Source organism: Penaeus vannamei, chromosome 38 (genome assembly GCF_042767895.1).
Source record: "Penaeus vannamei isolate JL-2024 chromosome 38, ASM4276789v1, whole genome shotgun sequence".
Lineage (NCBI taxonomy): Eukaryota > Metazoa > Arthropoda > Malacostraca > Decapoda > Penaeidae > Penaeus > Penaeus vannamei.
In genome coordinates, this window is record NC_091586.1 from 2,973,761 (window position 1) to 2,996,260 (window position 22,500).

At 36.1% G+C, this 22,500-nt stretch overlaps 2 protein-coding genes across 2 annotated transcripts in view; one reads left to right on the forward strand and one right to left on the reverse strand.

Annotated features, from left to right (window-relative positions):
* The first annotated feature begins 36 nt into the window (after nt 1-36).
* On the forward strand, nt 37-19,877 carry SMC2 (structural maintenance of chromosomes 2). The gene is made up of 24 exons (XM_027373293.2): nt 37-166; nt 2,519-2,714; nt 5,647-5,796; nt 6,052-6,213; nt 6,548-6,658; nt 6,786-6,923; nt 7,573-7,713; nt 8,135-8,284; nt 9,173-9,362; nt 10,779-10,954; nt 11,128-11,246; nt 11,800-11,938; nt 12,133-12,279; nt 12,567-12,771; nt 13,690-13,811; nt 14,742-14,880; nt 15,734-15,927; nt 16,281-16,424; nt 16,574-16,768; nt 17,460-17,660; nt 17,992-18,108; nt 18,314-18,412; nt 18,663-18,872; nt 19,053-19,877. Exons 2-24 carry the CDS (start codon nt 2,547-2,549, stop codon nt 19,185-19,187), a joined length of 3,552 nt encoding a protein of 1,183 aa, XP_027229094.1. The 5' UTR covers nt 37-166; nt 2,519-2,546; the 3' UTR covers nt 19,188-19,877.
* A 1,738-nt stretch (nt 19,878-21,615) lies between these two features.
* LOC113820928 (glycine receptor subunit alpha-2) overlaps nt 21,616-22,500 on the reverse strand; it is a 5,310-nt gene continuing 4,425 nt past the window's right edge. Inside the window, exons 5-6 of the mRNA XM_027373304.2 lie at nt 22,049-22,205; nt 21,616-21,728 (exon numbers count right to left, since the gene is read on the reverse strand). Coding sequence (XP_027229105.2) covers nt 21,616-21,728; nt 22,049-22,205 — 270 coding nt within the window. The remainder of the gene's footprint in view (nt 21,729-22,048; nt 22,206-22,500) is intronic.

Genomic DNA, 22,500 nt, shown 5'->3' on the forward strand with positions numbered 1-22,500 from the left:
TACTTTAATTTAACTTTTAAAATCTATATTTGATATGTGATATATAAAATTTACAAATTGTATGTCAAAATATTAAACAATAAATGTTTTTTGAGCATCAAGTACTTCATTTGGCGCGAAGTGAGAGAATGAAGGTTTGAATTTTCGTCTCGATTTAATTATCTCTGTAAGTATTATTTCTGCGGAAGAATTTCACTCGTTTTACATCTAACTTTCTGCTTGAATTAATGGTTGAAGGAAATCTAGGAGTGGAATAGCTCATTTTGCCGTATTTTGTGAAGTAATTGAAGTTTTACTGATGGGGCTTTATTTTCGGTCAAACGTTGGTTTCGCTTACTATTTTGACACGATATTTATTTAGATTTAGATGGTTTGACACTTTCCATTGTAAATTTAGGGTGCTTGTTACGGTAGTGTGATTATGTAGAAGTTTTTTTGTAGCCTCTCACATAGAATTAAACCTCAAAATAAGCAGTAGTTTGGGTTTAGTCGCCAGTTTTACTTTTGACTTCGATTTAGAAGTTTAAAATGTCCTGATTTATGTTGTGAAAGATTCTAACAACGCTTTACTTGCATTTAGTCGCTGTTACGTTCAAATGTAGATTTTGATATTCTGGCTTAGTTAATATTTGAATTGCCAGTTTTGACAACATTGAACCTCTGTGGCTAAATTCCCGGCAGTTGCTACTAAAACTGAACATCAATAATAATGATGGATTAGTGGGTTTGGATGCACTCGGGGTAATTTTTTTTTTTTATTAAGCCCGCCTAATGGATCACGATGATTTCTTTGGATTCCTCTCATCACATTCAATGCAAATATGTAGGTTTTATTGTGCAGAATGTACCAGGGACATTGCAGGGTAAAATGTAAATGCCGCTCCCCTAACCCCTGCCCAGGAAAACAAAGTATCCTCCACGTATTCACAACAGGTGTGTCTACAACTGCCATGCAGGAAAGGCATTGCCAAGTCTGTCAGATGCTCTCTCCTGCCGTGAATACGTGGAGGATTCTTTATTTTCCTGGGCAGGATTTGGGGGAAACAGCCCTCCATGGGGGACAATATAGTGACTGATTTTGTGTATATCATTTACATTTTACTCCACAATTTTCCTGGTACCTTCCATGCCCTCCCTTGCAATTGGGGCCAAGAATGTAAGGAGGTTTGGGGGGTTTCCACACAATACATATTTGGAAACTGGACAGTGACAGGAATCCAACAATACCAATACCGTTAGGCGGACGTATTCCAAAAAATTACCACACTTGGCAAAGGCTACTGGTTGGTTTGAAATTGTGCAAGGTCTGACTCAGTGAATATTCGTATGTACAGACATGCATATTCACAGAAGTATTGCTTATCTGTCTGTCTATCAGATATATATTCATTTACCTATCTATATGGTAGATTTGTATTTATTTTAGTGTATGTGCATGTCTATATAATGAGTGTTCATTGAGTCAGCCCTCCCACACTGTCTGAGGGGAACATTGATGGGGGCCTCTGCCCCCCATCACCCTTGTGGAAACATTGTCTTCACCTTGGTATGCTCAGCAAATAGAGCTAAAACTCAGGAGCACCAAGTGGACTTAGGCTACGGATAGTGTTTTCCCTGTTCCTTTTCCAATGACTGTAACTTTTAGTTATTTACAAAAATATCTTCAATTTGCCCAAACTTAGTGCATCCATAATTTAAAAATTAACCAATTAGATTGTGCTTAAAATGCTAATAATCTAATAAACTTTATGGTTAATCTGTGTGGTATGAATGCATTACGTTAGGGCAAATTGAAGATATTTATTTAGAGGACTAAAAGTCGCAGCTAGCGGTACAAAAAATAATATGCAGACACAGACAGTAATACCACAAATAAAGGGAAAAGATTGTGGAAAGTGCAGTCTAAGTCCATTCAGGGCTCCAGAGTTTCACCTCTTACCTTGTTATGTACACCAAGGTGAACACAATGCTTGCCAGGGTGTCATCTGTCAGAGACTAAGGGCCATCATCACCATGCCTTCAGCTCTCTGGCATAGGCCAATAAACCTCTACTGCATACATTCAGCAAGAGATATATTGGACTGGTTCTTTATTTTTGTGGTAGATTACCTCAAACTGTCTTACCAGAATAGACATGGTGGAGGTTTGTTCTTGTGAGGGGGAGATTTGTCAGCTGTTGCTGGAGTGCAGATGAGAGATATGATGTCGTAATCCTTGGACTTTGGCGACTTACCTTTACTTTGTCCAATTTGTATTTATATCTTGTAATTGTTTTATTGAGTAGGTCCTGCATGCATATACTATAGCTTTGTGTTTTTGAGATTGCTGAGGTATGAAATGTTTACTCATATTTATTTATGACCCTTTCCCCCTCCTGGTCATTAGGCTAGGAAAGATAGAACCAGATAAGATTTTAAATTCTATATACAACTGATTTATCCTTTTAATTTAGTACCTTACAGGAAATCTATCAAAAATATCACCCTTATGAAATAACTCATTGATTGAATTTTTCCAGCTTGGCGTGACATCAGCTGGTCTCCAAGATGTACGTCAAGTCAATGGTAATTGATGGCTTCAAGAGCTATGGCCAGCGCACTGAAATCAATGGCTTTGACCCACTCTTCAATGCCATCACAGGGCTTAATGGTTCGGGAAAGTCCAACATCCTGGATGCCATTTGCTTTCTCCTCGGTATCACCAACCTAAGTCAGGTAAGGGTATAGGGTTAGGAAGTTGGTTGTTATGACTACTTTACCTATATGTTGAGCTTTTTTTTTTTGAGAGTGCATGTAAACAAGAGTGGATTTTTATTTCAAGTAGCATTAGGAAAATGGGATTTTTTCTTGACATTTCAATATACAATTATTCAGTGTCAGAGTGGGTACATTTTTTTCTGACTAGATTCTAGTGACTCAAGAACTAGGTCCAACTTTGAATCCAGACTCAGTGAATGCCTTTCACCTACTCAAAGGTTTTGAAATCTCATCATAAATAGGCTAAATGAGGCAATTTTTATTTATGTTACATGGTTCCAGTTTTATAGTTTTGGGTAACTCTCTCTAAGACAAATACATCTATTTTCTGCAGAGAAATACTATTTTATAAGAGAAATATGTGTGCACTGTAGATATATTGTGAATTCAACTGGTGCACTCGTCAGAGACTTTCCCTACGCCAGCCAGCAATGTTGGGGGATCCCATGGGGAATCAAGGGTTAGGGGGGGTTTTTTTTTTTTCTCATTGCAGGCATATTAAAGAGCAAAGGAAAGTGGGAAAATAAAGTCCTGAGCCAATGATTGCATTTCATATGATGAAGAAAGTGGAAAATAGAAAATCCTGAGACAAGATTTGGCCATGGAAGATTCAACTCTGCATAGCATAAATGAACCCTATTGCAAACCCACAGATGATCAGAAAAATTACTGTGTGAACCAAATCCTTCCTAACCCAGGGGCTTTGACCCTGGACCACCTCCCAATCACCATATTTCCCCCTTCTGATGGCCGTATTTCCCTACTAGGGGCTCCATCCCCAAGCCCCCCTAGTCTCAATACAGTAACTTCAAAACAATATACCTTTCTAGTAGCTCATCATTTTAGCTTAAGTTAAACACTTATTGGGCTCCAGGAAATGCATCATGAATAATCACTCAATTCTGCTCTTATTTCCACATATTGCACAATTCAGAGGTTCACTCTGCACACTGTGATTTATGCAGATGTCAATAACTTTCAAAGAATTTTCACTATATTGGCTTTATAGGACCATGACCAAGATCTGTGACTGTCAAAGAATAGTTTAGGAGCTGTTGAAAATCCCAGTTCGAAAAATGCATACGTGAAAAAAAAAAAAAAAAAAAAAAAAAAAAAAAACTATATAACTTGAAATCCAAAAGAATTTGTAACAAATATATTTTGCTTTGTATGATATTACATAAAAATACAAGATGGCCGAATATAGTGGAGCAGATGGGAACAAATGGAAAAAAATTCATTTTCACAAGCGCATAGTAACACATAAACTAGTTGACACATCACAGTAATGACTTGTGTGGTCAGCTTACTATTCGAGACCATGGTGTAAACATGTAGAGTGATTTAGAAAAAATCACTTCAGAAGAAGTTTAAATGCTTCTTGTAATCACAATATGTGAGAGTGCTCATCTTTTTCACTTCATGGTGTTCATAACATCATATAGAAGGGAAATATATATATTTTTCTTTATGATATAGTGCGTAGATATCGTTTAGTCTTACTTGGTTTTGAATTTTCATATAAAGTTTAAAGGAGATATATTCATAAATTGATTATCTCTACACATATTATAATGGACTACAGCTGTATGTATGTAGTACATACACTACAGTGTCCACATAGTATTGAAATCTGAGACCGATCTCTGCCTGTCATTTCTTACCCAACTTCTTTTCATTTTCATTTGTACAAACTTGTAGCCTACACAGATAATTTTTCCTATAAGATGTTAAATTGATTCTCAGGAAAATAATATTCTACTCATTGGCATAAGTGTACTGTCCACTGCAGTTTATTTTGAGAATTTTGTTTATCAATTTTATGTATCCAATGCTATTGATATTATTACTGTTATTATTCTTGACATTAGGATTACTATGGTAATTCTTTACAGTATGGATGCACTTGCCAGAGACTAAGTCTCCAACTCCTCATCACAAAATTTATTCAACAATCTAAGTTCCTGTGACTTGGCATAACCTTGGGGGCTGTCAGAGGAGGGTCGCTTTGGTCCTCGTGTTGGGTGGGGGTTGGCGGGGGTTGGGGGAGGGGTGGTGGGGGTGGTGGGGAGGATAGGGCGTGGGAGAAGTTGGATGGGGAAGGAAGATTCGCAAAGAATGGAGATAGACGAAGATAGTCAGGGCTCTGCCCCCCAACACCTCCTGGGAAACATGGTCTTCATCTCAGTATGCTTAGCAAGATAGATCTGAAACTCGAGAGCACTGAAGGGTTGCCTTATGCAATATTTTCTCTTTATTTGTGGGAATATTGTTTGTGTCTGTAGATTATTTCCTGCACAAGCAGGAAGCCCTGTACAAGAATATTATCTGTAAAGATTAACCATTATTCTAATGTTATTACCACACTAATAGCATTAAGAAGTGAAAAATAAAAATATTTCTGAAAATCAAGGAAAAGAGTAAACAGGTGAGATCTGGTAGGTCTAGTAATTGCTTCCTTGATGTCTAAACTCTTATAGAGTGATTTGTATGTAAGCAAAATTAACCAACTTTCATGTATGCCATCCAGGCACAAGTGGTTAACATGTATGATTTATTAATTAAAGTAGGTTTAAAGCATTATTTAATATCTTTCCTCTGGCTTGACAAAGGGCATGCATGTTTTCATCCTGGTGATCAGAACATAGACTTGTAACATGATAGTGTCATCAGCATCTGTGATTATTAGCAATGATGTGATAGCAGGTCACATGTCCTTAGTGGACAACAACAGCAAAGAGTTATATATGAATACCAGTTTGCTGCCCGTGTAGCATTGAATTTACAAGCAGGATTTTATCTTTCAATCATTTTTCTGTTCACAGGAAAGTTATTATTTAACATAGTTAATTCTTATTAGTAAAAAGATCAATTCTTGTTTGTTTTCCAGGTGAGAGCAACCAATCTGCAGGAGCTGGTGTACAAAAATGGACAAGCTGGGGTCACCAAGGCTACTGTCACAATCACATTCGACAATACCGACAAGAAGCAGAGTCCCATTGGCTACGATCATTACAATGAAGTGACCATTACAAGACAGGTATTTTATATATACTACTGTTATTGCTACTATTTATTAAAGCTGTCATTTTTACTTTGCTTTCATCCACTATCAGTATGACATATATATGAGATTTGCAAGAAATAAATTTAAAGTTCTAAAAGTGTAGCATACTACTTTTTTATTATGATTATTTTCTATTTATTATTGTTTATTTATTTTATGGTTAGCTATCACTGATTTTTGGCAAAGGAATTAATTCTTCTACCTGTTTTTCCTTTCACCCATAAACAGGTTGTGATTGGTGGCCGGAACAAGTACATGATCAATGGCACAACAGTCCAGAATAGCCGAGTGCAGGATTTCTTCCGTTCAGTCCAGTTAAATGTAAACAACCCCCATTTCCTGATTATGCAAGGTCGCATCACGAAGGTCCTCAACATGAAGCCTCCAGAGGTATGTTAGTCTATTCTTCTTCTTCTTTTTCTTCTTTTTTTTTTTTTTCATTCTATTTTGTAATTTTCTGTTGAAAACTTGTATGTTGTTTTACTTTCTTTGTTTCTTCTTTTTGCCTATAATCTGTTGATTATTATTGTTCACATTACCATTCTTTTACACATTCATAATTAATATCTTCATATCACTGAGGATACTTGTATTATATGTATTTTAGGTAATGATATGATCTTTGTAAGATTCATTATTCACTGATCTTCACTTGCTTGTAAAATCATTCTCTCATTGTATTGCAAGTAGCTAAAGTTTAATGAGTTTATGTTCCATTTTTCAGATCCTTGCCATGATTGAGGAGGCTGCAGGCACAAGGATGTACGAGTCCAAGAAACAGCAAGCGCAGAAGACGATAGAGAAGAAAGATGCAAAGTTAAAGGAGATTAATGATGTATGTGATTAATTGTATTGATTGTTTTGTGAGAGCATGTTTTAAGAAATAATCAAGTAATCCTGTTTATTCTTAATTGCTTTCTCTTATATGTTATGCGATGCTTTACATTTTCATGTTTTGATAGATCTTGGAGGAGGAAATCACACCCACCTTGAGCAAGCTAAAGGAAGAGCGTACAATGTACCTGGAGTTCCAGAAGGTGCAGCGAGAGTTGGAGCATCTCTCGAAACTCTACATTGCTTACAAGTTTGTGACTGCTCTAGTAAGTTATCCTATTCTTTTGAAGATCTTCATCATTATTGAGTTGACATTTTATTAGTTTCCTTTTTATTTGATTATTCCTTTAACTCAGTGTCACTTATTCCCACTATTTCTGTGCCATCTACTTGAGTGCTCTATATTGCTATGGTTCATTTATTATCTTTATTTAATAATTCATTATTTGTATTTCTTTTCCTTTACTTTTCTTTCCTTTTCTTTCAATGCAGCCATTTTCTGTATGAGACCATTTTTGTAGTAGACTTTATTTTGGAGTCAGATTATCAACCTATTTTATTTCTTCTTTTATCTATTATCAATTTCATCTTTTCTTTTTTATTGTCATGTATTTTTTTATCCTAGTGTGTTCAGTTATTTTATGAATAGCTTTATTTTTGAAGTAGCCTATCTGATTTTGCATTCAGATTTTTGGATTAATGTTTTTCATTTTGGTCTTTTCTCTTTCATATCACATTCTGTCCATTGAGTCCGTAGATTTTCTCATTTTGAAAACCATTTTTAGTTAACCATTTCTTTTATTCAGTCATTTTGAAACCCAATTTCTTACCCCACTTCAGTTAGTAATTTTATCCACTCTCTTCCTCTTCAGTGCACATTCATAATGCCATTTTTTGACAAATGATGTATTGTAGGAAACGAGTGAGAAAGCACGTGAAGAGCATGAAGGAGTGAAGCAACAGATGCAGGACATCCAGCAACGCATTAGTGATGGTGCACGGGAGGTGAAGGAACTCGACAATCAGATCATCCAACTGCAGCAACTTCGGGATAATGTAAGTTTGGTTGATTACTTGCAGTGTCCAGATGCGGTGACTGCTTTTAGGAAGTATCTAAAAAGTGAGGTATTCTTACTTTAATGAAATTTAGTATGTATAGATATATTTTACTTTAAGAAAATTACTGCATTTTTCTATATAATTACAAATTTCTTTTTTGTTAGTTTTATGTACTTTTTGTCCTGTATATGTTTTTATTATCATTGATAGTTGCCTATAAATACTGCACAAATACTACTGTGTACATAGAATATGGTATAAAAAATGATTATGCTCTCTAAAGCATGCTATTCTTATATTTATAAAGTTCATTAATTTTCTTTATTCCTTCATTCCCTCTTGTGAACAGTACATATAAGTACATATCAAATTAAAGTTGAACAACTCAAACTAAAGGCCTTTGTCTTTGTCCATGAAGGAGACTGGTGGTCGGCTACAGGAGCTGGAGAAGGTACTCAAGGAGAAGGAGAAGGCTGAGGTCAAGTTGTCGGCTGCATTGAAGAACCTCATAGAGAACATCAAGGCGGAAGAGAAGAAGAAGAAGCAATTGGAGAAGTCTTTGGCAGATGTAAGGGCTTAGTTCTCTTTCTTCACTTCTTGTTTCTTTTCCTTTTTCTCCCAATCTCTCTTTCTTTCGATTAATAACCTGTTCTGAATGTCATCTCTGTTGAGGGGTAAGTTTTAGTCTGGACTGCTGGTGTCAGTAAGGGTTTGAGGGTTTGAAGTTTTGACTCTTTTCACAAGGTTTGATAGGCAGATTTGTGTCTTTTAAAATTTTAGATGTCTGACCTAGATTTTATTTGATTTGATTCTTCTTTCTTTCTTTCTTTCTTTCAATTTATATTCTAAGAAAGTCTTCAGAAAGAAATCAAAGTAAACTTGAGATTTAGATGACTGAATGAAGTGTTGAAAAATTGTATAGCCTAAATTCACATATGCTGATCTGTTATAAGTAGCTAGTCACTGAAGTGTCAATAAAGCACACTCACAAGTCATTACTCAAATCTTTTATTTTTGACAACTTCAATTAGGAATTAGGAATTTTACATGTAATGGGATGTACGTATTGCGAATATGCAACAAATGCTCAAGGAAAACTGTGAAAAGAACTGTAAATCCTCTGGCTAGTGTCGGAAATGTCATGGAATTTTGATACAAAAAAGTGTAGGAACCCTGTTAGCAATTTAGATAATTATTATTTATTTATTTATTTTTCCTTTCTTTTTCTTTCTTTTTTTTCTTTTTTCTTTCCTTTCCTTTTTTCTTTATGAATAAAGAAGTTGGGAACATAGATTCATAGTAAACATACTCTAGTAATTCATGACCTCGCAAGTTTATCATTCTGTAATCATTGGGTTATATCCTTACTTTATCAATGAATGTTGCAAAATTGATAGTGATATTAAGAATTGATTTTATTATCATCTCAACTCCCCCATTTTCTCTCTATTCTTAGGACATCAAAGCTCTAGAGGGAAAAAAGAAAGAGGGCGAGAAGCTCCAGGGTACATTTGACACGATGCGAGCCCAGGACCAAGCAGATGAGGATGCTTTGGCTGCAGCAGAGAAGAGGCTCCAGGCCATCAGCTCTGGCATGTACTCATCTGGAGATGGGGAAGATGCCACCTTACAGGAACAGCTCATCAGTAAGTAGTTCACATTGAGAATTCATTTGGATAGAAAAGGAATTGTAAAAAGCAACATAATTAATGTAGATATAGTTCAGTATAACAACATAGTAAAACTGTGTTTACCCCTTTTCATTTGCAAATTGTATGTGAGCTTAACCCATTCATGTTGGAATTGCTTGTGTGTGTGTATGTAATATATATATATATATATATATATATATATATATATATATATATATATATATATATATATATATATATATATATAATATATATATATAATATATGTATTAATATATATATATATAATATATATATATATATATAATATATATATATATATATATATATATAAAAATATATATATATATGAAAAATATATATATATAATATTTATATACCCAGTTCACTGATTTTAGTTTGTTCATTTTGTTTATACTCTGGAAGTTACTCACAAGGGTCAATTACTAGGCTTGCCTAATCTTACTTTTTTTATTATTATGATTGTTGTTGTTATTATTATTATTGGTATTGGCATTATTAATCATTATAGTAATCATAATGTCAAAAGACAAAGTGATAACAGTAATGATAATGATATTGTAATAAGAAATAAGAAATGTCAGTTCATCAGACGGAGCTTGTTTTTCTCCAATAGTGGCATCATTTCTATGGTAAAACTTTTATGCAATAGCATTTAAAGTGAAGTTAACCTTCAAAAATGATATTTTGTAAAACTGCTTCAAAATACAAGCTTTTATGCACTTAATGAGCCCGGTGCAAATGGAAAATTATTGGGGTGTGCCAGTAAACTCAAGATCATGTCCACTAGCCAGATTTTTTACCCAGCATTGTTGGGATAAGATTGAGCAATCTTCATATCTCTTTTGGTAGTATACTAGTTTGCAATAACAGTAAGCAATATTGTTATTTGTGACACTTTTTTATATTATCATCATATTCAGTCTCCTGTAACACTGTCCTTTGCTGGTCATAGCAAACATGGAAATAGTGTTATTCAAGACTAACGGATATAATGTGTACTGACTCTAATCATTATTTTCATGACCCCGCCTTCAGCCAAATTCTTCTTGATGATTCATTCCCATCACTCCAACCATCAGACAGATTTTTCCATTATTGTATATTTTTGTCAGCTGCCCTCAGAAAATATTTTCAATGTGTAATGGTCATGTCACCTGCATCCAATGGGTTACCTTGAGCAGTTACTGAATGTATGTTATGCCTTTATCTCTTTCCTGGATAGAAATTATGGGCGCCCTTCTGTATAATTAATATATAAACACAAAATTGTGTTTTGTTTTAGTAAATAGATTTCTTTGTTTCTGTCACTATTAAACCATTTGGCATTTATGAATATAAAGTCATTACCATGATATGAATTATCATTTTCAATCTATTTTCCATTAGAAACAAAGGCCAGCATCACTGCAGCCAAAACCGAGACCAAACAAGCTGAAATGAAGCTGAAACACAGCAAAGAAGAACTGAAGAATAAGCAGCAAGAGATGAAGCGCACAGCTTCTGATTATGCAAAGGACAAGTCACTTCTGGAGAGAATGGAGAAGGAAGTCAAGAACCTGGAGGTCAGTTGGCCTTTGAAAATTACATTAACTTTCTTTAATCACTTCACATGAATGAGGGCAAGACAAAAGCATATGGAGCTTCTTTGTGAACTGTCTCTTATTTGGACTGATAATTTTGTGATAGTTATCGTCTTTTGAAGATGATACTTAAGACCTAAATGTTGATATTTCAGACTCAGCTTCAGAAACTGGATTATGATGATGGCAAAGTGGAGGAACTAGAAGGGCAAAGAAGAGTATTGAACAATGAAGTGATGAACCTTCGTGAAAAAGTGGAAGGCTTGGAATCAAGGTGAGGGCACAGTCATCTTTCTTATTTGTATTTTAACTTTGTTAAGGAAGGTATGTAGGTTGTTCTTTACCCCAACTTTATTGGCTACTTTTCAGAATTTTCAGGCGTTAGACTTTATTTGGGGGGGGGGGGGGGATATTTGTTTATTCATGAATATAAACATTAGATTCTTAAGCATATAGAGTAGACTTGATTTCCATAGAATGACAATTCAAAGGTTTCATGAGTATATGAGTTTGTTAGCCCCATGAATTATCAGAAATGTTTTTATTTTGAATACTATTATCATTGATAATATTACACTGATAATGATGATGGCTAATAACAATGATAATAGTGATAAAGATTTCTTTTATTGTCTGAAAATTCAAGAAATAAAATAATGTACTAAGCATTTGCATATACCTGACCACTCCAAGAAGTTTGTAAAGATTTTGGGTATATGTAAAAATGTGCTGTATAAGATGATAGTGCAAGACCAGTAAAGCTTATAGCATTATTGTAAATGATTACACAGATGTGGATTAGTTACAAATGTTTTTCCCAATTTCAGGTACCCACAACTGTGTTTCAACTACCGTGATCCTGAAAAGAACTTTGACAGGTCTTCTGTGAAGGGACTGGTGTGTAAACTTGTCAAACTGAGGGACTCAAATACTGCCACAGCCTTGGAGGTCACAGCTGGTGGAAAGGTGAGACTAGGGATTATAACCCATTTAAGATCATCCAATGTTTACTTCACCTGGTGTTTACAACTTATAAATAATGTGTGAAGATTCGTTTTTTGGCGTCTGTCCCTTGTAACCCATTGATTATTGTTATATTAATTTTTGGATTTTGTTTCTTTTGTTTTCTTTAATTATGTGCATTTCTACACTTTTTACAGTTGTACAATGTAATTGTGGACTCAGAGGTGACAGGCAAGAAGCTATTGCAGAAGGGACAGTTGCAGACACGTGTGACAATTATTCCTCTGAATAAAATATCTGGAAGATCTATTGATGCCAACACTGTGAGACATGCAGAAAATATTGTAAGTCATTTGTTGGAACTCTATTTATGAGGATTTATTGAAACAAATTTGTAATAGATATTTTCAAATTCAAAAGAAAGATACTATTATAGATTAGGAAGATTATTTACAAAGATAAAAGTTTCAGTCAGTAAACAATATGGATAGTTACCCCAGGTAACTTTATTTTCAAATAATTAATTGAACAATTTTCAAGTAAACTTTTAGGATTAACATGATCTGTAGGATTGTTTTTTATTGTTGAAAATAACTTAGGATTGACTACTACGGAGGTTAATTTCTCACAGGTGGGCAAAGAAAATGTGCAAACTGCTCTCTCATTGGTATGCTATGACAGCGAATTGCACAAAGCCATGGAATGGGTTTTCGGCACATCTTTCATCTGCCGTGACATGGATGTAGCCAAGAGGGTGACCTTTGATAAGAACATCATGAAGAAGTCCGTAACTCTGGAAGGGGATGTGTTTGATCCAGCTGGTACTCTGACTGGAGGTGAGATTTTCAGGACCTTTTATAGGTTGTGTGAGAAAGTCCGGGGCCTTGTCATTGAGGATAAAAATGTCTGTCAGATTGTCTTATTTATTTGTTGTGTCAGTTATGTGATTTTAAAGGCTTACACTTTAGAAGGTAATAGGAGGAAATTGTTAACCACATGAATAACTAGAATTATACTTTAGTTTATTAAGGTGCACACACTCCCGCACGCACACACACACACGCATGCACGCACGCACGCACGCACGCGCGCACACACACACACACACACACACACACACACACACACACACACACACACACACACACACACACACACACACATATACACACATATACACACATATACACACACTCACACACACTCACTCACTCACTCACTCACTCACTCACTCACTCACTCACTCACTCACTCACACACACACACACACACACACACACACACACACACACACACACACACACACACACACACACACACACACACACACACACACACACTCACTCACTCACTCACTCACACTCACTCACTCACTCACTCACTCACACTCACTCACTCACTCACTCAAACACACACACATACACACACACACATACACACACACACACACTCTCTCTCTCTCTCTCTCTCTCTCTCTCTCTCTCTCTCTCTCTCTCTCTCTCTCTCTCTCTCTCTCTCTCTCTCTCTCTCTCTCTCTCTCTCTCTCTCTCTCTCTCTCTCTCTCTCTCTCTCTCTATCTCTCCCTATCTCCCTGTCTACCTACTTAACTCCCTCCCTAATTACCCGCCGACCTACCTGCCTAACTACCTCTTGTTATTGATGACTAGTAGGACAGTTCGGTAGAATCCAAAAACAGAGAAACTTGCGCATACATATTCTTTTATATACGAGTAAACTTGCAATTCTTCTTTAAGGTGCGAGAAGGCAAGGTGGTAGTGTATTGGCCCAGCTTGATGCCATTAGAGAATACCAAGATGCTCTTAATGAGAAGATCCAGCAGCTGCAGCAGGTGGAACAACAGCTGCAACATCTTCAGGTATTCCTTTTTCTTTAAGTTCTGTTGTATAGAAACTAATCAGAGATTGAAGAGATGTGTAGATTTGTTGTGACTTTTGTTCATTTTGTCAAGATTAGAAAACTTGTGCATCCTTAGCCCTTTGGATACGGTTGATTCACATCAAGCACATGGCCCCAAAATACAGGCATTAGACTTACATCAGTGGCTGCTGTAACAGGTGCTTGGCTTGTAGGCCAAACACACCCTCTCATGTGCGGTGACAAGACCTGCCCTTAAAAATACTATTTTCATGTGTTTTTAGCTTTTTTGCCATTTTCCATACTTTTCATTTGATTTGTTTTATATAGATGGTAATAGATTTTTCCACACATACTTCATACCATCTCTCATGGAAATCTATAACTCAGTGTGAGAATAATAGAAATAAGCAGCATCTTGTTATTTGTCACTTTAAAAAAATGGCAAGATTAGTTTTGCTGTAATACAACCCTGGAGCCAGCCCAAAAACTGGCTCACGGACACTACATACTAAACTTGTTTGTTGATGGATATAGTATAGAGGCCCCTTTCTAAGCACTAAATGAGTCTAATCACCCTCTGGTAGGTTTGTGCATTAGCTAGTCTTTTCCATCACATTGGCCTCCAGCCAAAATGGTCACAAATGCAAGTTCGTGTCACCCGGGCCCAGAACCAGATTTTCCCCATGATGGTGTGTTCATGTCACCTAGCCCTCTTACCAAATTTTTTTCATGACATGATGGTCGTGTTATCCAGATCAAAGGGGTTAACGTTCTTAGATAATGTCAGTGATTAGCCAGTTCTTCTATTGTGTATGCTTTGAATATGAGAAAATTTGATTGTGATTGAAAGAAAGTCTTTTAACCAGTATATTGTTTTTAAGATGTTATGAAAACAATCAGAAACTTCAAATAAATCCCCTTCTTACAGCGCAATGCAGATAAATATCAGTCGGTGAAGCAGCAGTACATGCTCCGCTCTCATGAACTAGAATTGTGTCAGCAGAGAATCCAACAGAGCTCTCATTATCAGCAGCAGGAGGAGGTCAATGCACTTGAAGAAGTGATGAGTAAGTATTTGATAGACAGGAAGAATATTTTGTTGTGACCTATTCTTTTTGTTTGTTTGTTTTTTCTGCTTTCATGTTTATCAGTCATGTCTCATTCACATAAATTTCTAGTAAATGTCTCCTTTTTTTTAATCAGTTTACTTGTTACTTTTATCAGTCAGCCTGGAACTCAGAACAGTTTAATAAATTTTGCCAGAAATTGCATATTTCATAATCACATATCAGATACATAGATGATCAGTTGAGTGCAGGGTTATTGCAGGCAGCCCTCGCATGTAAAATGAAAATGAAGATGAATTACTCTAAACAAAACATTAAGCGACAAAATCATATCAAAACATTGAAATATGGATTGAGGCCCGAGGGTTTGGCTAGGTAGAACATGCCTTGCAGTAGAATTACTAATTTACACTTAAAACATTACATGTAGACGAAAGAGCCAGGAAAATGTGACTGTATGATTGCTGAAGGAGAAGAGAGCAGACAAGGGAAATTAGGTTATGTGGGTAATTCCATGGGTGCGGCCAGATAAAACTTGCCATACAGCACCAGATATGTATTAGTGGACACTGCAAACATCCCACTGATAAGGAAAAAGTTGCAGAAAAAAGAAAACCAGTTTTTGAGACCTTGCATATTGATGACAAACGGGGGATCCCACACATTAAGCAGAAAGCTTAAGGGAATAAGGGGTTAAGTTGGGAAGTCATCTAGGCTTAGTGCAGTGTCTTGTGCATTACTAGGATTATGCATTGGGAACAATTGGATTGCCACAATGATGGCATATAGATGTCACCATATTCAAGAGGATGATAATCTAAATGATTCTTACATGAACATCTTTGCTTGCCAGAGGAGTGCATGGCAACACTGGAAAGGTGCAGACAGGTGGACGTTGAGAGTGAAGGAAAAGTGAAAGAGATTGAGGACAAGATCAAGAATTCAAAGGCCCTGAAAGAAAAGGAGCTGAAATCAGCACATGTGGAACTTGAGAAATGCAAGAAAAAGGCAGAACAGACAAGGAGCAAGTGGAATCTTAAGAAGCAGGTGAGGAAAAGACTGTACTTCCAAATGGGTTTTTATTTTAGATTTATGTCCATTTTGGTGGAAAGAGAGAGAGGAAAAGAAAATGTTCTCTTTAAAAAACTACGGTGAAGAAGCATTTGTGTATAGATGAATATTTGGTTTATGATTTATGGTATTTCCTTGTTGAATAATTCATATGCATATATATTTTTTTTTATTAAGATTATTTTCTTACCAAGTTGGTATTGCAAACTTTTTTACACAAGGAGCTGGACTTTACCTCATTCCATTGTTTTTCTTCTTTCTTTCCATTTTCTTCTGTTCATCATAAATCAAGACACTGTTACAATTTAAATGCCTTTTCATTTAAATAGGAAGAAGAGAGCTTAAAGTTGGAAATCTGTGAGTTGGAGGTGGGCATTGACAACACCAAGAGCCAGATTGCCACATCTGTTGAAGTGCTGGAACAGTATAAAGTCCAGAGCAAGTCTCTGGAAGAGGAGGTAGCTGAGGGCAAGGTAAGTCTTAAGTTTGTAATTAGGGGGAGGGGTGAAGATATAAAAAAAAATAATACCTCTTGCAAAATTCCACCACATGAACATTTTGGTTTATATAAAGCAGTCGATAGCATGATCCAGCAATACCCTCTTTTCTTTTCTCGTAACAGAATGAAGTGAGCAAAGCCCAGGCAGCTGTTAAAGAGCAGAAGGAGATGCTGAGTGCACAGAATAAGGAGATCAATAGCATGGCCGCACGCAAGGAGCAGATAATCAAGTCTAGTGACGAGGCACAGCTGGACTTCAAGCAGCTGGAACATAAGCTATCAAAGCTCAAGTCTGAAGCAAAGGATTCTGAGAACAAGGTGGATGCTTAATCTTGTTTCGTGCAGAATAATGTTCAGATAGCAGTAATAATTAAAAGCTATCATATCAAAAAATACCATGATAATGATAAAAAGAATGTTATAATAATGCCAGTTTTTATTGTGGATGTCTTTGCAGTGATAATGCTGAAATTTGATGAATGGGATAAATCAAAATTGCTTATGCCATTATCTTGTAACATGTGTGCAATGCACACAAGTATAAACCTTTTTTTGTTTTTCCTCTCTATCCTTTCTTTTCTTCTTTTTTTTTTAGCATCCCTGAAACTCCAAACACATAAATACATCCTTAAACATATTTGCTTACATTACTTGAATATCTTGGAACATCATGGTCGTGTTCTTTTCTTTTCTTTCAGCAAAAACTTTGTACTTGTGTGTCAAAAGACATTTTAAAATCACCATGTTATATTACAACCACGAGTCAACAGCAAATATTGTTTCAGTGTTTAGGGTTTCAGAATGCAAGCAAAAGTCTTTGAGTGTATAATTGTTTGATATTATTTGTTTATTATGCAGAATCAGATGATAGTAGTATGTAGTTTGTTCTTTTTTAAGAAAATTTGTATTTTTATATAATTATAACACATGTATTCTAATTTATAGATCCAAGTCGACTCAGAGCCCTATTTTCTGCTCCATATGGAATAATAAAACTGTTTTTATTCAGGTTGCACACATGCTGTCTGAGCATGAATGGATTGCTGAGGACCGCAAGTTCTTTGGCCAGCCTAACACCGGTTACGACTTCACAGCAAACGACCCAGTTGAGGCTGGGAGGAAGATTGCTAAGCTAGAGGAGACGAAGGCCAAGCTCTCCAAGAATGTGAACATGAGAGCCATGAACATGTTGGGCAAAGCTGAGGAACAGGTTTGTGTTTATTGTGTGTGTGTGGGGGGGGGGGGTGCTTTAGTTGCAATGGTGTTATTTTGTAAGATATTTGATACAGCTTCTGGCAAATCCATGATGAATTTATTCGTTATCTGTTGGCTATTCCTTTTCGTTCAATTTTTCATATACTTCATTTATAGATTACCTTTCTCTTTTCTTTTATGATTCACTGTTATCACTTTATGGCACTTACCCTTTTTTGTGTCTTCCTTTACTTTCATTCATTTACTGAAGCTCCAATATGAGTAAACCTTTCTCCAATTTATGTAAATTGAGTTGAAATTACTTTCTCTTTAAACGTTTGCCGCAGTACAATGATTTGATGAGGAAGAAGAGGATTGTGGAAAATGACAAGGCCAAGATTGAGAAGGTCATTAAAGAACTGGATGAAAAGAAGAAGGAGGCTTTGAGACAGGCTTGGGAGCAGGTGAGGAATGACTGTAAATTAGATTGTTATTTTTAAAGTTTATGAAACAAAACAAGAAAAAAAAAAGTGGATTGTGGCCCATTAAGGCTAGGGTGATAATACACTCTGGTTTTGTATTTATTTCTGTTTACTTATTTTTTATAAGCCACTTTTTAAGAATCCCATTTACCCCATTTATGTGTGATTTATAACTTGTCACTTTCAGGTGAATCGTGACTTTGGCTCAATATTCTCCATGCTGCTCCCTGGCACACAAGCAAAACTTCAGCCACCCGATGGCATGGATGTATTGGATGGCTTAGAGGTGAGAAAATGATGGTATATATATATATATATATATATATATATATATATATATATATATATATATATATATATATATATATATATATATGTATATATATATATATATATATATATTTCTTCTTTCTTTTTTTCAATGTACTATTGGCCACTTTTGAAGATTTATATTTATTTTGCAGTTTTTACTCTCCCTTTCTTCCTTTCTTTCTGATATTGTTCTGTTTGATGTACATGACTGCATTATCTTTCAGGTAAAAGTGGCCTTTGGAGATGTGTGGAAGGAGAGCTTGGCAGAGCTCAGTGGAGGCCAGCGATCTCTGGTGGCTCTCTCGCTCATCCTGGCTCTGTTGCTCTTCAAGCCAGCTCCCATCTATATTTTGGATGAGGTCGATGCTGCTCTGGATCTCTCTCACACCCAGAACATTGGTAACATGCTGCGTACACACTTCAAGCATTCACAGGTTAGTTTGGCTTGAAAGGTTGGTGAGGAATAAGATCTTATCATATCGAGTAGTGTGGTTCCTTTTGTCTTCTTTTAAGTTGATTTAACTTTCCATCTGTAATTATCAGGTGCATAATAGATACAGTCATCCTTGATTATCACGTTGTTTTTATTAATAGGGATTTTTTATTTGTTTCAGTTCATTGTGGTGTCGTTGAAGGACGGTATGTTCAACAATGCAAATGTTCTCTTCAAGACTAAGTTCGTAGATGGCATGTCTACTGTCTCACGGCACACACAGCACGTACCAAGCGGCTCCAGTAAAAGAAAATGAGCGTTTTGAGAAAATTGTCGCATTTTTATCGTAGTCTGTTTGTTTCCTTGTTTTCTCTTCTCTGATCAGAAACGGTGAAGTAACTCTTCAATTTTGAATGAGAATTTGTTCATATACTGGGATATCTGTTTGTACTCTGATATAAGTATTTAAGACTTCACAATCATTTTTCCATAATGTACAAACGTATTGATAGGCATTATAGTCTTTTTTAACTTGTGAAAAATAATTTTGCAATCTTAATGGTATGTACTACGCAGTTTCTTGAAAAGCAGTGTCTGTTTCTTGTTCATTTTGCCAGAAGAAATTTATATTCTTAGATTATATGACTTATTATTTAATGGTCTATAGGTACTAGATTTATAGTACAAAGGCTGTAAGCTAATTGTATGAGAGACTAAATGACTGTATCTTGCGATATGTCAATGCCTTTGTGGTACAAACATATCAAGATGTGTGGCTTAGAATTGATAAGATTCTTCTAAAAGGTTGCTTGTCTTTTCTTTAATATGATAGCTATAATGTGCTTCGTACTTGAAGACAATAGGAACTAATGTAATCAGGAAGATCTTCCCAGTAAGGAACAATGTTGCTTTGACCCTTACTTGCAAGGACTCTAGTTTTAGGAAGTGAAAAGATTTCAGATAATAATTTTTGTACAAAAATTTATTAAAATTTATATATATCTTAGGATATTTGTTTCAATCTCCCAGGAATGTCCAATATCAAATTTAGTATATGTCTGACCAAGGCCAAGTATGGATCTGACTTGTGTCCAAGTGCCCAGCCATGCTTAGTGTTTCAACTGCAAAAAGCACCGTCGTACTAGACTGCATGTCTCTCACTTGAGTAACACCTCGCATAGTACTTCTCAAGGACACAAGGACACATTCTCTATTTTTGCCGTAGTTTGCGTTCATGGTGCATAATTTTTTTAAGAAAGAAAGAAAAACATTTTACTGATTCAAAATCATTATCACTAGTCTGACAGGCCATGTAAGTTTAAATCCTCAGTTTCAAATTAGCCATTTCTTGTTTATTTGTTTTGGGTAATAAAAAACAAACTTTGTTATAATGAACTCTAAAAGTTTTACATAAAATCTGTAATATATTTTTTGTTGACTAAAGATGCTTAAAGATATTGATCATTACTTTAAGTATATTACAGACAATATATTTTAATTGCACCCACAAAAGCCTGGAGATACATGAAGGAAACAATGCTCTTGGTCAGGCTATTTATGGCTTCCTTCAACCCCCAGATTTTGCACCAAAATGATGAGATTCAGCCTAGATAGCTGTGCTTACAGCCAGACCTGCATGTACGCAAGGCCAGTTGAACCGAACCTTTAGAGAACCTTTGTTTCTCAGACCTCAGCTCCCCTCCAGAAACCCTAGACCTCCAAAACTTCCTGAACATGACCCAAGAGAACACTCTTATCTACCCTCCACTATCTCTACATTCTCCATCTTCACCCTCCCTTCTCTCCCTATTATTCCTTCTGCTTCTTCCTGGATTCACAGGTAACTCCCTTTTGTCACAACAGTGTCCTTTCCCGGATCCTTCCTCTTGACGTTCTTCCTGATACTTCACCATCCCCTGGCCCCTTATCTTATTCCCAGGATTCTCTGCCTACTTCTCCGATATCCATTTATACCTTTATTACTTAATGATTACTCCAAAATGGTTCCTCTTTTAGTCCCGCACACTTTGTCGTCCTATCCTAGCTTTACTGCAGCCCATACCTACCTATTCTAATTGTGCTCCTTTCTCCTATCCCCCAACCTGTTAGAGATCCTCACGGAAACCCCCACTCTTTCCTTTGACAACTTGTTCTTCTTCAGACACAAAGATGCCTTCCATTTGAAATAACCATCCTTCACCCTCAACCCCCTTCCCCCTTTTACTAATTCCATCTTGCTCCATTTACTCCCCCTCTTTCCTCATTTCACTACCATACCATCCCTATAGTGCTGTATGGCATTTGACATTTAACACATTTTGTTATACTTGTTAATTCATTTTTACTGTTTTTGCCATAGTGTTATGTGATCCTTGATGTCTAAGGCATTAACCATTAGCCACTCCCCCCCCCCCCTCTCTCTCTCTCTCTCTCTCTCTCTCTCTCTCTCTCTCTCTCTCTCTCTCTCTCTCTCTCTCTCTCTCTCTCTCTCTCTCTCTCTCTCTCTCTCTCTCTCTCTCTCTCTCTCTCTCTCTCTCTCTCTCTCACTCTCTCACTCTCTCCCTTCCTCCCCCCTCATTATGCTTCACAGAGTGCTCCATTTGATTCATGTTGTGTAGGAATGTACAGTGAAAAAAAAGTTTTAAAATAGTTTATTATAATATCACATATTTACAACATACTGAACTAATCCTAATCCTCCATTCAAAATATGTGCCTCGAAACAACATTCATCTTTAAACATTTTAAAAACCCATAGGTTCAGTAAATGTCAGTTTCTTCACCATCACAAACAATAAAGCAGATACACTAAAATTTTCATTAGCTTTACGTATGATGCAGTTGAGCCACTGTGAATCTTTAATAGGCAAGATTTATACACCATCATACAGAGTTGCAAAATATTATTGTATCCCCACAATGCAGCTTGGAAATAGCCTTTTCACCTGTTCGATTGGAAAATTTTATGATTTTTTTCATATGTTATTAGCTTAAAAGTCTGATGATTAATGTTGGTCCTAGTATCAAGTACTATACTTTTCAATTTCAGAAAAAAATATAGATAGGAACCAGGACCTCAAATACCCAATGTATATGTCAATAAAATGTATATAGAACAAGACTAAAAGTAAAATCCCTTGCACAACATTCCTCGTCTTCTAGAAATTCACTCGCTACGTTTGACGCTGTACGACAACCAGTAAGACCAGTAGGTAATGTTGAAAATGATGAATATAACGATGAGGACCCGAGGAGATAGTCTTTCGAATCTGACTTTCCACTTGGTGTAGAGTTCGGGTCGCGGAGAATTTGCTTGGGAACCGGTGCCTCCTGTCTGTTCGGGATAGTGAGTAGGGTGAATGTATAATGGTATTATACTATTGCAACTACCCCAAATACTACTAGTAATCTTATTATTATCATGATTATCATTATCATTACTATTATCATTATCATTATCATCATAACTATTATTTTCATTACCAAGGGTGGGGAGCACATGCCCGCATCCCCCGCTCTCCCAAAATCTGCAACTGAACCAAACCAAAAAACACAAGTTTTCTCCCTCTCTCCTCTCTACCTTCTCCCTCTCCTCATACTTTACTCCAACTCCCCTCTCCTCATACTTT